At 34.0% G+C, this 16,964-nt stretch overlaps 1 protein-coding gene across 4 annotated transcripts in view; it reads left to right on the plus strand.

Annotated features, from left to right (window-relative positions):
- The window catches only part of SCN2A (sodium voltage-gated channel alpha subunit 2), a 152,740-nt gene extending 143,490 nt beyond the window's left edge, over positions 1-9,250 (plus strand). For all 4 annotated transcript variants that reach the window (XM_054549422.2, XM_054549420.2, XM_024243745.3 and 1 more), the window contains 2 exons: positions 3,691-3,961; positions 5,834-9,250. In XM_054549422.2, the coding sequence (XP_054405397.2) occupies positions 3,691-3,961; positions 5,834-7,029 (1,467 nt within the window). In that variant the 3' untranslated portion in view covers positions 7,030-9,250. The remainder of the gene's footprint in view (positions 1-3,690; positions 3,962-5,833) is intronic.
- Positions 9,251-16,964: the final 7,714 nt, after the last annotated feature.

Consider the following 16,964-nt stretch of genomic DNA (forward strand, 5'->3'; position numbering starts at 1 on the left):
TAGGGAGTAACTAGTAAAATCCATTTATTCCTTCATTGACAATATGTACTATGTAGTATGCTAAGCATTTGAACTTAAATATCGAACAGTATGGAGTCTAGTTAATGCAACGGATAGTAATCAAATAGTCATGCCAAAAAATGGAAGTATCCCAGAAAAAAAGGGATACTTTCAGCTGTCAGAGCTGATTAGGGGGAAGGGGCTGATTAATCAGGGAAGTTAGGGAAGGCTTTATTAAAAAAATATACTAGCTGAGGATGGAAAAATAATAGAAAGCATCAATAGCCGGAGAGGGATGAGAAGAGCCCTGTAGAAGGGGAATGAATATGTGAAGGTCCTTATGTAGGAGGGCTGGTGAGACTGGAATGCAGAAAGTCAAGGTTCATTTGGGACACATTGAGAATAAAGAGGTTAGGATAAGCCCAAACTTTTCTGGGCCTTGGAGGCCATGTTAAGGAGTTGTTTTCATCCTAAGAGCAGTAAGAAACCATGAAAGTGGACCCAGTCAGTCTGGGCTTTGTGGTGATCACTCAATCAGTTTCACAGGGGTCGTGTGAATACATTGTAGACTTGTTTTGGAGCTATTTCAGAGATGGTAGGTAGCCTGAACCGTAGCGATGTGGAGATTAATAAAAGTGGATGGATTTGTGAGCTATCACCAGAGTGAAATTTAAAAGTTTGTCTATTAATTGAATATTGGAACTAAAGAAGGAACCAACAAGAATGACTGGTGTCTTTCTGCTTTGCACAACTGGATAAATACTGATGTCATGCAGGAAATGAGGAAGGGACAGAAGTGGTGAGAAAATTGGAGATGCTAGTTTGCAGAATCTGGCAACCAAGTCAGAGTGAGAGAGTGAGAGGAAGGAGGAAGGGAGAGAAATGGTGAATATTTAGAAGTAGCAAGATAAAGGTTTCTTAAGATTCAGAGATTAGGTTTAAAGGAAAGCAAAAGGAATTTTAGAGAGGAAAAGATCGAAGAGAGAGGGAATAATTATGGCATAAAAATGCACAAGATGTGGAACAAGAACATAGTGGTCTAGGGTAGCTTTAGAAAGAAAAAGGGGCTGAGTCCTCTAATGAATTTGGAGTAATATATGAAAAGAACATGGAAATTAAAATAATATGAAATGCAGAAGAAAACAGAGGAGTTTATTTAAACTGTTTAAATTTAATGTTCTAAAAAAAGTAAAAATAAAGGGCAAGAGAATGGAAATTTATGAGAAGTTTGGAATTATCTTTGGAGCAAATGAAGGACAAAGGATTGCTAATTGTTAAACCTGAAAGGCCAAGATGAAGTTAGAGAACATAAATTTTTGGTGACTAAGATCTTCAGAATTTTACATCTTGTTCCAGCATATTTGACACCCTAGGATTTAAATGGGAGAACAGAACACAGAGACTCGAGATTGGAGTTGTACATTGAGATGTCTGTCCCATTGGACAACTCTATGAACAGGGAATCTAAGGAGTTTTTTATTAGTCATGGTGATATTAAAATTAAGACCAAATTTCTGCTTTTAAGATATTTTGAATTTACTATACTCTAGGAGCCATATCTGAGAGAAAAATGGTACTGCTCCTGCTTTTGAGGGGCCTCAAAACAAGTGGAAGGGAAAGAAAACTAAAACTGAATAAGAGCAAACCATTTGCAATACAATGCCATACATTTTATGATCCATGAAAGAACTCAGTTTTCTGAGAGCACTAAGTGCTTTAAACTCAAAACTGAGGTAGAATTCACGAGACAGAGAAGGGGTGGGGGACGTCTGTTTTAGACAGAATAGTAGACAGATAAACTATGTAAAATGATACAGTAGAACCTGCATAAGCTTCTAAGAGTGGTAGGCAGAAAATATCAGAGGGTGGAAGTAAGGGGAACATGCCAGACTTGGAAAGTTAAACTACAGTAAATTAATAATTAATAAGGAAGGGTTTGAACTAAAAGTAGACACATTTATTGGTTTGAAAGAGGCCCTGAGAGGATGGATCCAGCTAGAGTAATAGAAATCTAGTTCAGCAGGCCAAATATGCATTCAGAGAAAAGAGCAAAACAAAATAGAACAAGTAGTGCTTGATGTCCAAAAATCACCATTGGAAGTAATAGAAGCCTCCCTATAGAAAGAGGGCAGAATACTAGGATGTAGAATAAAGGCCACTAGAAGTGTCAGGATCTGGGAAAGCAAGCCATTAGGTGTATATGTAGCAGAGTATCAGTCATTCTAGTTGAGAAGGTAGAGAAAGGCAGCCCAACAGAGGTAAGTCAAGACCAGATCCCTAGATTACCTGAGAAACAAAGCAGAAACGTGCAAAATGGAACAATACAGAAACCAATGATCAGAACTGGTTTACAAGTTGGGGACTTAATTTCATAAGCAAGACATAAGGCAGTTAGTACTTGGAAATAAGGTCCAAATAGACTAGGGCAAAGGCTGAATATTTCCATTGTGACTTTTTAAAAGACAATTTTATTCTTACAGAAGAGTTACTCATAATGAATACTCTAATGAATTTATACACAGTGTCCTCTTATTTTAACATCTTATGCAACCATAGATCAGTTCTCACAACTAAGAAATTAATCTTGGTATAATACCATTAAATAAAATACAGAACTGAGTCAGAGTTCACCAATTTTTCCACTGAAGCCTTTTCTCTAGAATGATGATTTTTAAAATATCTTAGCTGAACTTTAAAATGAAATTTAAGATGCTGTAGCTTTAGTGAGAGAATATGAAGTCAGAAATCAGACGGAAAATTTAAAAAGAAAGAGGAAAACTTGGAGAAGTATTTATTTATTAGTTACTTAAAGTAAAATTAATACCCTTCCAACACATGGGATAAAAAATTTTATTACATGACAAATATTTACTGTCCGTCATAACATGATGGCGTTCTGTGCACTGAGAACACAATAGGTGAGTTTGTAAAACCTGGTATCATTGTTAGTATAAATAAAACAAATACATTTGAATAGAGTTGAATATACAATATACAAAATTTTCTTCCAAGTATAAAACAAAAATAAAATACACTACTTTGTTTAATAGAATAGAACATTGTAGTAATGTTCCATTGCATTTGATCCTCACATAAGTGCTATGAGGTAGAATTAAGAGATAAGATTTGAGGCCGGGCATGGTGGCTCATGCCTGTAATTCCAGCACTTTGGGAGGTCGAGGTAGGCAGATCATGAGGTCAGGAGTTTGAGACCAGCCTGACCAATACGGTGAAATCCCATCTCTACTAAAATTACAAAAAGTAGTCGGGCGTGGTGGCGTGTACCTGTAATCCCAGCTACTCAGGAAGCTGAGGCAGGAGTATCGCTTGAACCCGGGAGGCAGAGGTTGCAGTGAGCCGAGATTGTGCCACTGCACTCCAACCTGTGCAACAGAGCGAGACTCCATCTCAAAAAAAAAAAAAAAAAAAAAGAGAGAGAGAGAGATAAGATTTGAGATCTGACCTGGAGCTTCCCTATTTACACTACTTACCTGCTTTGTGACCTAAGGCAAGTTACCTCAGCTCTCCAATCACTGGTTTTGCAAGGAATTTTTTTTTGTAAAATGTTGTGAGGATTAAAGGTGTGTTTTTATAAAAGCTACATTTTTTGTTGCTTTCTTAAAATCAGAAGAATTGAATTCGATTTTTTTTAAAGTTTCTAATGGAACTTTTACATATTATTTGTTCCAGAACAAATTTCAAGGAATGGTCTTTGATTTTGTAACCAAACAAGTCTTTGATATCAGCATCATGATCCTCATCTGCCTTAACATGGTCACCATGATGGTGGAAACCGATGACCAGAGTCAAGAAATGACAAACATTCTGTACTGGATTAATCTGGTGTTTATTGTTCTGTTCACTGGAGAATGTGTGCTGAAACTGATCTCTCTTCGTTACTACTATTTCACTATTGGATGGAATATTTTTGATTTTGTGGTGGTCATTCTCTCCATTGTAGGTAAGAAGAGGTGCTTTTATTCAATTAAGGAATATGGTGGTAAAAATGTGTGTTTTAAAACTTTAGAGGTGTTTTTCACTAATCTTTCTCATTCATCCCAAACTCCCAAATAAAAATCTATAATCCATTGTTTTAGTTTTAGTTTGCCATTTCTCTAATTGCATGCTGTGCTTGAAATGATGAGTGGAATACAAGGAATTTATATTTTCAGCTTTCATTTATTCTCATTTAATATTTTCATCTATTCTCATCTCAGAAGACAATAACTGCAAGTTTGGTAGAATACTCTTGTACCTGGTCATACTCCTGTGGTATTGACAGTTACTGCTTTGAATAAACAATCAATCCACACACATATATATATAAATCATTTGAAGTAGTCACATAATTGATAAATATGACCTCTTAAATAATTGGAATACTGTATATATGCAGAATAGTATATATAATTGCATATATATATATAACTGCATATATACACTATCATATTTATAACTGCATATATATATAACATATATATAACATATATATGCAGTTATATAACATATATATATAACATATATATATTTATATATATATATAAATATATATATATATATTTATAACTGCATATATATATAACATATATATATAACATATATATGCAGTTATAAATATGATAGTGTATATATGCAGTTATATATATAATTATATATATATATAATTACACATATAAGTTTCATGTTATCTTTGGGTGCAGACAGTTTTCTGTGGTTTGCAATATTTCTTTTTGGAAGCAGATATTTTGTTTGAAAATCCAAAACAGATTTGTTATCATCAATGATACATTAATGTTAGGACACATACATACATTAAGTGCTAGGAATGCAAAAGGTTTATTGGAAAAAATATATATATACAGTGTTTATGTATAAGATATTAAATGAGGTACTGTAAGTAAATATAAGAAGATTTAAGAGAAGGTTCTGTCTACTTGGGGAAAGAGAACATTCACATGGAGGGAAAAATTATATAGCACTCTTTAAACTACTTTCTTTGTTCGAATAAAACATTGTAACAATGTTCCATTGCATTTGATTCTCACATAAGTGCTGTGAGGTAGCATTAAGAGGTAAGATTTGAGATCTGACCTGGAGCTTCCCTGTTTACACTACTTACCTGCTCAGTGACCTAAGAGAAGTTACCTCAGCTCTCCAATCCCTGGTTTTGCAAGGAATTTTTCTGTAAAATGTTGTTGTGAGGATTAAATCAGATTATGTATATATATGCACTTAGCACTGTGCCTAGCATGAAGAAAAGACTCAGTAAATGTTCAGTTTGACCACAAGAAGAAATTGATATTATCACCATTTACTCATGCATGAAAGCAAGTGCCAGGATTCAGTCCCAAGTATGTCTGTCTCCAAAGCCTATGTTTTCTTCTGTACATCATGCTGCCTATTCCCAAATAAAAGAGGATCACAACCGTCTCAGGAAGTAAAGAACTCTCATATTCCTCACCCAAAATCATATGCCTTTAGTTCTTATGCAAATACTAGAACTAGTATTTTGGATATATAAATTAATTTCTGTACTTGGCCACTGTATGCTTCATGATGTCTTTAGACCTTCCAGGGTTGAGTCATTTTTTTTGATAGATGCTTTCCTTGAACTAGGAAAAATGAAGCTTACTGTCTTCAAATATAAAGATGTAAATGTTATAACACCAAACATACCAGTTTCATTTTGCTGAGCAAATATTGCAGATTATTTGCATATATACATGTACCTAACTGTCCTGTTCACATTTTGTAAAACTAATGTAATTATGTAAACTTTCATTTGCTGCCATTAAGTGTAACACTATTTTTGTTATTTGTTGATTTTCTACAGGAATGTTTCTGGCTGAACTGATAGAAAAGTATTTTGTGTCCCCTACCCTGTTCCGAGTGATCCGTCTTGCCAGGATTGGCCGAATCCTACGTCTGATCAAAGGAGCAAAGGGGATCCGCACGCTGCTCTTTGCTTTGATGATGTCCCTTCCTGCGTTGTTTAACATTGGCCTCCTGCTCTTCCTAGTCATGTTCATCTATGCCATCTTTGGGATGTCCAACTTTGCCTATGTTAAGAGGGAAGTTGGGATCGATGACATGTTCAACTTTGAGACCTTTGGCAACAGCATGATCTGCCTGTTCCAAATTACAACCTCTGCTGGCTGGGATGGATTGCTAGCACCTATTCTTAATAGTGGACCTCCAGACTGTGACCCTGAAAAAGATCACCCTGGAAGCTCAGTTAAGGGAGACTGTGGGAACCCATCTGTTGGGATTTTCTTTTTTGTCAGTTATATCATCATATCCTTCCTGGTTGTGGTGAACATGTACATCGCGGTCATCCTGGAGAACTTCAGTGTTGCTACTGAAGAAAGTGCAGAGCCCCTGAGTGAGGATGACTTTGAGATGTTCTATGAGGTTTGGGAGAAGTTTGATCCCGATGCGACCCAGTTTATAGAGTTTGCCAAACTCTCTGATTTTGCAGATGCCCTGGATCCTCCTCTTCTCATAGCAAAACCCAACAAAGTCCAGCTCATTGCCATGGATCTGCCCATGGTCAGCGGTGACCGGATCCACTGTCTTGACATCTTATTTGCTTTTACAAAGCGTGTTTTGGGTGAGAGTGGAGAGATGGATGCCCTTCGAATACAGATGGAAGAGCGATTCATGGCATCAAACCCCTCCAAAGTCTCCTATGAGCCCATTACGACCACGTTGAAACGCAAACAAGAGGAGGTGTCTGCTATTATTATCCAGAGGGCTTACAGACGCTACCTCTTGAAGCAAAAAGTTAAAAAGGTATCAAGTATATACAAGAAAGACAAAGGCAAAGAATGTGATGGAACACCCATCAAAGAAGATACTCTCATTGATAAACTGAATGAGAATTCAACTCCAGAGAAAACCGATATGACGCCTTCCACCACATCTCCACCCTCATATGATAGTGTGACCAAACCAGAAAAAGAAAAATTTGAAAAAGACAAATCAGAAAAGGAAGACAAAGGGAAAGATATCAGGGAAAGTAAAAAGTAAAAAGAAACCAAGAATTTTCCATTTTGTGATCAATTGTTTACAGCCCGTGATGGTGATGTGTTTGTGTCAACAGGACTCCCACAGGAGGTCTATGCCAAACTGACTGTTTTTACAAATGTATACTTAAGGTCAGTGCCTATAACAAGACAGAGACCTCTGGTCAGCAAACTGGAACTCAGTAAACTGGAGAAATAGTATCGATAGGAGGTTTCTATTTTCACAACCAGCTGACACTGCTGAAGAGCAGAGGTGTAATGGCTACTCAGACGATAGGAACCAATTTAAAGGGGGGAGGGAAGTTAAATTTTTATGTAAATTCAACATGTGACACTTGATAATAGTAATTGTCACCACTGTTTATGTTTTAACTGCCACACCTGCCATATTTTTACAAAACGTGTGCTGTGAATTTATCACTTTTCTTTTTAATTCACAGGTTGTTTACTATTATATGTGACTATTTTTGTAAATGGGTTTGTGTTTGGGGAGAGGGATTAAAGGGAGGGAATTCTACATTTCTCTATTGTATTGTATAACTGGATATATTTTAAATGGAGGCATGCTGCAATTCTCATTCACACATGAAAAAAATCGCATCACAAAAGGAAAGAGTTTACTTCTTGTTTCAGGATGTTTTTAGATTTTTGAGGTGCTTAAATAGCTATTCGTATTTTTAAGGTGTCTCATCCAGAAAAAATTTAATGTGCCTGTAAATGTTCCATAGAATCACAAGCATTAAAGAGTTGTTTTATTTTTACATAACCCATTAAATGTACATGTATATATGTATATATGTATATGTGCGTGTATATACATATATATGTATACACACCTGCACACACAGAGATATACACATACCATTACATTGTCATTCACAGTCCCAGCAGCATGACTATCACATTTTTGATAAGTGTCCTTTGGCATAAAATAAAAATATCCTATCAGTCCTTTCTAAGAAGTCTGAATTGACCAAAAAACATCCCCACCACCACTTTATAAAGTTGATTCTGCTTTATCCTGCAGTATTGTTTAGCCATCTTCTGCTCTTGGTAAGGTTGACATAGTAATGTCAATTTAAAAAATAAAAGTCTGCTTTGTAAATAGTAATTTTACCCAGTGGTGCATGTTTGAGCAAACAAAAATGATGATTTAAGCACACTACTTATTGCATCAAATATGTACCACAGTAAGTATAGTTTGCAAGCTTTCAACAGGTAATATGATGTAATTGGTTCCATTATAGTTTGAAGCTGTCACTGCTGCATGTTTATCTTGCCTATGCTGCTGTATCTTATTCCTTCCACTGTTCAGAAGTCTAATATGGGAAGCCATATGTCAGTGGTAAAGTGAAGCAAATTGTTCTACCAAGACCTCATTCTTCATGTCATTAAGCAATAGGTTGCAGCAAACAAGGAAGAGCTTCTTGCTTTTTATTCTTCCAACCTTAATTGAACACTCAATGATGAAAAGCCTGACTGTACAAACATGTTGCAAGCTGCTTAAATCTGTTTAAAATATATGGTTAGAGTTTTCTAAGAAAATATAAATACTGTAAAAAGTTCATTTTATTTTATTTTTCAGCCTTTTGTACATAAAATGAGAAATTAAAAGTATCTTCAGGTGGATGTCACAGTCACTATTGTTAGTTTCTGTTCCTAGCACTTTTAAATTGAAGCACTTCACAAAATAAGAAGCAAGGACTAGGATGCAGTGTAGGTTTCTGCTTTTTTATTAGTACTGTAAACTTGCACACATTTCAATGTGAAACAAATCTCAAACTGAGTTCAATGTTTATTTGCTTTCAATAGTAATGCCTTATAATTGAAAGAGGCTTAAAGAAAAAAATCAGCTGATATTCTTGGCATTGCTTGAATCCAATGTTTCCACCTAGTCTTTTTATTCAGTAATCATCAGTCTTTTCCAATGTTTGTTTACACAGATAGATCTTATTGACCTATATGGCACTAGAACTGTATCAGATATAATATGGGATCCCAGCTTTGTTTCCTCCCCCACAAAACCAGGTAGTGAAGTTATATTACCAGTTACAGCAAAATACTTTGTGTTTCACAAGCAACAATAAATGTAGATTCTTTATACTAAAGCTATTGACTTGTAGTGTGTTGGTGAAATGCATGCAGGAAAATGCTGTTACCATAAAGAACGGTAAACCACATTACAATCAAGCCAAAAGAATAAAGGTTTCGCTTTTGTTTTTGTATTTAATTGTTGTCTTTGTTTCTATCTTTGAAATGCCATTTAAAGGTAGATTTCTATCATGTAAAAATAATCTATCTGAAAAACAAATGTAAAGAACACACATTAATTATGATAATTCATCTTTCAATTTTTTCATGGAATGAAAGTTAATTAAGAAGAGCGTATTGGACAACTACTTTAATATTGGCCAAAAACCTAGATATGGCATCAGGTAGAGTAGTGGAAAGTTATAAAAATTAATAAAAAATTGACTAACATTTTAAGTTGTGCATCTTTTCTCCTTCCTGTCCACCTATTGTTCTTTTTTTCACTTTTCCATTTCAATTTCTTCCTTATGTATTCTTGATCTACTTTTCTTTATATCCTTCTATCCTTTCCTTGCGCTCTCAGTATTTTTCATTTAGGATATTCTCCTTGTTTCTTTTCTATTCACCAAATGTCTTGTTTATTACAGCCTATAGATCACTTAGATTTAGATCCCTAAAATTTGCTGTCACTCTGTAAAGTACACATAGTATCTGCATATTTATTTTTACAATTTTCTTTACAAAAATTCTAAGAAAGCTTAGACTGCAACTTTTCATAATATATAAACAAAATTCCCAAATGGCACAGATTTGACTTTCTCATTTAATTATGAACAGTTTGGGAAATGTTTCTCGATTCTGAATGCATATTAGAACTACCCGAGAAGCAAAAAAACAAACAAACAAACAAACAAAAAGCCAGTGCATGGGCCAAGACCAAGACCAGACCAATTGAACTCGTATCTCTGGGTGAGACTTAAGCATTTAATTTTTTGAAGGCTCATCATTGATACTGATTCATACTAAGGACTGAGAACTAGCAAATTTGGGTCTCCTTTGCCCAATAGGAAAAACATATTCTCCAGAAAGTGCAAACTGTCCTTCGTTAAGTAACTTATCATGTACAGAATAAAGTTCCTAAGAGGATGGCTTTCGGAGTATTTATCTTACAGACTGAGGGATTGACATTGATCTAATCATAATAGAGGTTCTTCTTTAGGGCTCTAAAGTTGGTATAAAGGGAATTCTATTAGAATAGTTTAGGGAGACTTTGTTCAGGTAACACATGCACACACACACACCCCATATGGCACCTTAACTATCCCTAGTGTATACTGGGTAGAGTGAATGTGGGATGGTCTAGGAAACAGTATAAACTTATAAAATAGTTCCCTCCAGTGAATGCTACATGTCCTGTTGAATGAGAACCTTTAATCTGGACCAATAGAAGGCAGCTTATGGTGGCCAGTCAGAAAGCTATTCAATTTGTCATTACCAACTCACAAATCTAGACAGGAAAGATTCTCATTCTCATCTTCTCCATTCTTGGGGCATCTCACACAATCCCTTGTTTTCCTGAGCTCTGTAAAATACAGACCTATTTACAAACAGAAGGGAGGAGACAAGAGAGGTAAGGGGAAGTAAAGAAAGGAGAAAGGAGGAGAGGAAACGATAGGGGAAAGTAGGAGAAAGGAGGGGAGTGTAAGAAATGAGATGTTTCATGAATTATAATTCTGAAAAAAGTCTGGTGTGGATACCTCCAGCAATGGTGAGGGAAGGAGGAAGAAATGTTGCTTAGTTGTCAATATGTTAGATCTAAAATATAAATATGTTTCTTCTCTTATTTATTTTTATTTGTATTTATTTATTTATTTATTTATTTTTTTGAGATAAGGTCTTGCTCTGTCACCCAGGCTGGAGAGCAGTGGTGTGATCACGGCTCACTGCATCCTTAACCTTCTGGACTCAAGTGATCTTCCCACCTCAGCCTCCCGAGTATCTGGGACTACAGGCATGTGCCCCCACACCCAGCTCATTTTTTCTTTTTTGTATTTTTTGTAGAGACAAGATTTCCCCATGTTGCCTGGGTTGGTCTCAAATTTCTGGACTCAAGCAATCATCCTGCCTCAGCTTTCCAAAGTGCTAGAATTACAGGCATGAGCCATTGCACCTGCCCCTCTCATTTTTTTAAAGAAAAGATACCTGTGAAAAAAGTGAAGATGACATTATGCAAGAAAATGTTACAATGATTCCATGGATTCAGGAATAATTTTTTTCTTTTACCTGAACTAAATACATATTTGAGTGTCTACTATATATCAGCTTTGCAATAGCAGCTAAGAGATCAAAGAGGAATATAACTATCCAAAGAAAGGCTATAACCAGAGGTGAAGAACCTGGAAAGCCACGCTAGAGTTTGGAATTGATTCTATGGCAAAAAGGAGTGATTACTCCTGAGAAGTAGAAGGAACAGTGAAATATGATACATCTGTAGCTGCTGAATCTGGTAGCAATAAGGCTACGCTGCCCATTTTTTCTAGTATTTTACAGCAATCTCATATTCCCAATTATTTAAGTGGGTTCTTATCTCTTGGTATAGTATATAGATTTATTAAGTAAAAGAATATAACTAGATTTTTAAGTCATCCAATGTGACACTTCCTGCTAATAGCCTATTTTAATCAAGTTACATTTTTTATATTTACAGATACATCTAAATTTATTCCTACCACTTTATTTCACACTTTCTACTTTTTGAGGTTTTTCCTATTTTTCTCCTCTTCCTTCTTGTCCTCTTTTGCTTTGTGTTTTCTGTTTTTCTCTCCCCCGTCTCTGATGGAAAGTTACACATCATCTCCCTCCATTCATCCCTACCTCCCTCCTTTCCTTCCTTTATTCTTTTTTCTTTCTCTTTTATAAGTGATTACTCTTAAATTTTAACATGCATACTTAATTAAGGTGAACTTTAATCAATATTTGTATCCTGATCTGGAAAAATGAATTTTCCTAGACTGACTACATATCATTGCTCTCCTCTAATACGTTATTTTTGTCTAGTATCTTAACTCTACCTTAATTTGAGATAAAACAAATTAAACAGTATTATTACATGAATTTGTAGGCAGTGCTTATTTAGACTTACATACTAATTATTAGTAATTTTTTCCCTCAAATTTGTTTCTTCAGCCAACTTTTTCATTTTTTGTTCTATTTCTTTCTTGAAATGTATCCTTTAGGAATTCTGTCAGATCTGCTAGCAGCAAAATGATCCCGTTTTTCTTTTTCTGAAAAATGGCTTAATTTTGGCCACATTTTTAATTATAATTATTTTATGTTTATATCTACTTATATTAATATAATATATAATTATATGTAATATAAATATTTATATATAAATAATAAATATTATATTAAATAAATATATATTATATACGTACATAATATGTGTTTATATAAAAATAATATAAGTAAAAATTATATATAGATATTAATGTAAATTATATTTATATTAAAATATGTATATAAATATTTAATTATACTAATTTTGTTTTTTATTTCTATGAGCCTATGAAATTATTTTTATTAATCTGACTCAGAATTTATGCTAATATAAGTTGAGGATTCACATGTTAATATCTTTAATTCAGAGAATTCCAAGGAAATTATCAGCTTTTAACACTACAAATAGGTTCTCATTCCATATTTTTTTATTCTCTTTATCTGGAACTCCTTAAGAATATATGTTAAATGTCTAAATCATTTCTCCACATCCCTTATCATTTCTTTTTTATTTTTTAGTTGTCTCTCTGGATAATTTGTCAGGTTTTGGTATGAAAATAATACTGGCTTCATAAAACAAGTTGGGAGGTATTTATTCTTGAAAGAGAGTAAGAGAGATTATTTCTCCCTTAAATATTGATAGAATTCACCAGCAAAGCCATCAGAAACCTGAGTCTTTTCTGTGGGAAAGTTTTTAATTAAAGATATCAATTTCTTAAACAGGTATGTAGGACGACTAAGTTTTTTTTTTATATTTGACAAATTGCATTTTTCTGAGAATTCATTTATCTAAGTTATTGTTATTTGAGTTTACTGTATAAATTGTTCACATTATTCCCTTATTGTGCTTTTAATATCTGTGACATCTCTAATCATTTTTCCTTTAATTTCTGATTCTGAAAATTTGTAATGATCTGTTTTCCTTGATTAGCCCATATAGGAGTCCTTCAATTTTATGAATATATTTTTAAAATTCAACTTTTGGTTTGTTGATTTTCTCTATAGTTCTTCTGCTTTCTATTTTAATTATTTCTGCTCTTTCCATCCCTGCTACTATAATTTTCATTTGCTTTCCTCCCTGCACTGGCTGAACATTAGTTGTAACATTGAGGAGGTGAGGTGATAGTGGTAAGCTTTGTTTTGTTTCTAATATGAGTAAGGAAGGTTTTAATAATTAACTATTAAAAATGCCAGTTGGTATAGATTTTTTTAAAATAGCTATCCATTATCATCTTAAAGAGACTCTTTCAGTTCTTAATTTTCTAAGTTTCTAAACGTCATTAATAAATGCAAAATTTTATTAAGTTTTTCTGCATCTTATTTACAAAATCATATATTATTTTTCTTTTGTATTTTGATATTGTGGTACACAGTGACTGATTTTAGGATATTAATCCTAACTATGCTCCTAGAATTTAATCAAATTTGGTCATTTGAATTATCAATTTCATATATTGCTTCAATTTTCTAATATTTTGTTTTATATTCCTACATCTATATTTGTGAAAGAGTTTGGCTTGTAATCTTTTTACTTTAATGTGCTTGTTAGGTTTTGAAATCAAGATTATGCTCACCTCTTAAAACAAGTAGGCAAAGGACTTTTCTTGTTCTTGTTCTCTGGTAGAGAATAAGTAAGACTGGTGTTAATATTTTTCTTAATTCTTTGGATAATTAATTAGTAAAATCTCAGCATGAATTGTTTTTATGTACAGGTTTTTAATTATGTATTTATTTTCTCTGATAGAGGACCATTCAGATTTGCTGTTTCTTCTTGTTTCACTTTCTGTAATTTGATAAAATTTCAAGTTTATTCACGTAAAATTGTTTATGATGATATTGTTTTTTAAAACTCTGTAGGATCTTTAGTGGTGACCCATTTTGATTCCTGTTATTGGTATTTTGTGATTTCTCTTTTTTACTTATTTAGTCTTTTAAGGAACCAACTTTTGCCTTTTAAAATATTCTGTACTGTATGTTCTTTCCTATTTCTTTTTATTTGCTTTTATATTTATAATTTTCTTTCTTTTATTTCTTCAGTTTTAATTTACTATTGTTTTCTAAATTCTGAAAATCTCTATTTAATCATTGATTTCAACCTTTGTTCTTTTTTTAATAAATGCACTGAAGACTATAAATTTCCCTCTAAGCATGGCTGTGATAGCATCCCATAAATTTTGGTATATTTTATTTTGTTAACATTCAGTTTAAAATATTTTCTCATTTCTATTTTGGTTTTTAAAAATCTTACTAGAAACTTAGAAGAGAACTGCTTAATTTCCAAATACTTGAAAAAGTTTCTAGATCTATTTATTTAGATTTCTAATTTAATTTCCTACCTTCAGATAATATAGATAATATACTTTGTATAATCTTAATTATTTAACTTTTGGGGGAAAATGCTTTGTAGCTCAGCATCTATCAAATGTGTCATATATTTCATGTGTAGTTGAAAATAAAGTACATTTCAGTTGTTAAGTACAAAATTCTATACATTTTATTCATGAATTTGAAAGAAATCTTCATTTCTTTTGGCTGTTTTTATTATCCTTTAGCAGAAGGGTGTGTAAAAATTTTCCAATATGATTATACATTTATTTATTTTAGTTCTGTTAACTTTTGCTATATATTTTAATTTTTAGTTATTTGATATTTATTAGGTGCCTAAAATTTAAAATTGCTACATTTTTTTCCCAGTAGATTGACCCCACTGTCATTATGGACTAGTCCTGTTAACTAGTAAGATTGCCCTAAGTTCATTTTGTCTGATTATTATTATACCTACAGTGGCTTTGGCTGGATTGGTGGTTGCATGGTACATACCCTTTCATTGTTTTACCTTAAATGTTTCTGTAACCTCCTATTCAATATTGAATATTCATGATTACATTTTATATCCAGTCTAACAATATTTCTCACACACACACACACACACACATCTCACATTTGGATTTAAATTTTATGACTTCTTTTGGATTATTTGTATAATTCAGTTTTATACATTTTGTTACTATATTGTTTATAGTTACCCAAACAATTGCCACATTAACTTTTTAAATTCCAAAATGAATTAGTATTTCGCTACTTTATGGACATTGCTAGGACATGAGAACACTTTTATTCTATTTCCCCCATTTCATCTTTTGTACTATTATTATATATTTTCATTTTACATGTAGTCTAACTCTGGAAGACATTATTACTTTTATGAAGTCAACACTTACTTAGTGTATTAGTATGTTTTCACACTGCTATAAAGATACTACCCGAGACTGGGTAATTATAAAGGAAAGAAGTTTTTGTTGTTTGTTTGTTTTTGCAGACAGAGTCTTGCCCTTTGCCCAGGCTGGAGTGCAGTGGTCCAGTCTCGGCTCACTGCAACCTCTGCCTCCCAGGCTCAAGTGTTTCTACTGCTTCAGCCTCCCAAGCAGCTGGGACTACAGACTCTTACCACCACACCCGGCTAATTTTTGTATTTTTAGTAAAGGTGGGATTTCACCATGTTGCCCAGGCTGGCCTCGAACTCCTGATCTCAAGTGATCCACCCACCTCAGCCTCCCAAAGTGCTGGGATTACAGGTGTGAGCCACCATGCCCAGCCAGAAAGAAGTTTAATTGACTCACTATTCCCAGTGGGTAGGGAGGGCTCAGGAAACTTATAATCATGGTAGAAGGCAAAAGGGAAGCAAGGCACACCTTATATGGCGGCAGCAGAGGGAGAGAGTGTGAGGAAGTGCCACACTTCAAAACCATCAGCTCTCGTGAGAACTCACTCACTTACACTAGGACAGCATGGGGGAATCATCCCCATGATCCAGTCCAGTCACCTCCCACCAGGTCCCTCCCTTGAACATAGGGTTTACAATTCAAGATGAAATTTGCGGTGGGATACAGAGCCAAACCATATCACTTAGTTTTCCCAAAATATTTAGTTTTTTATTCTTTCCTATATTTTCTACTAATCTACGGATTATTTCCCTTCTGCCTGAAAAAAATTCTTTTTAATATTTCCTTTACTATGGGTCTGCTCTTACTGACTCTCTCAAGTTGAATTTGTCCCCTAATTTTTTAATTTTCACTTTTGAAAGATATTTTCACCAGATATGAGTACCAAGATACTTTTTCTATTTTAGCATTTTGAGGTGACAGTCATTGTCTTCCGTAAAAAGAATTTCAAGAAACCACTGAAACCATAATTTTCATGAAAATGAACTCATGACCACGTCAAAGATTTCATTTAACTCATTAACTAATGAGAAAATCCATAAGAACTAAACAACAGGATTAAAGGAGGATTTGACTTATAGAGATCCGTGAACTCTGCTTGACAACATTTATTTGCTTTGCCATGAACAGGAATCATTTCCTGGCTACAGGTAAAATTATCAGAAACAGAGGCTCTGTGGTCTCTTGATGGAAATCCCTTCTCTAAATGTGGCTTCCAGATGTCTCTTGTCTATCGGTCTTTTGGGCAGTTTCATACACTGCTTCCTACCCCTCCACATGCCAAAACTCCAAAGAAATTCTGAATCCTCTTTTGTGCTAGGTGCAGACCATGTGGCATTGTAGCCATGCCCTTAGCCTCCTGTACCTGCACGATGGCACCAAGGCTCTCCAGAGCTATGCTAAATGT

This window comes from Pongo abelii, chromosome 11 (genome assembly GCF_028885655.2).
Source record: "Pongo abelii isolate AG06213 chromosome 11, NHGRI_mPonAbe1-v2.0_pri, whole genome shotgun sequence".
Lineage (NCBI taxonomy): Eukaryota > Metazoa > Chordata > Mammalia > Primates > Hominidae > Pongo > Pongo abelii.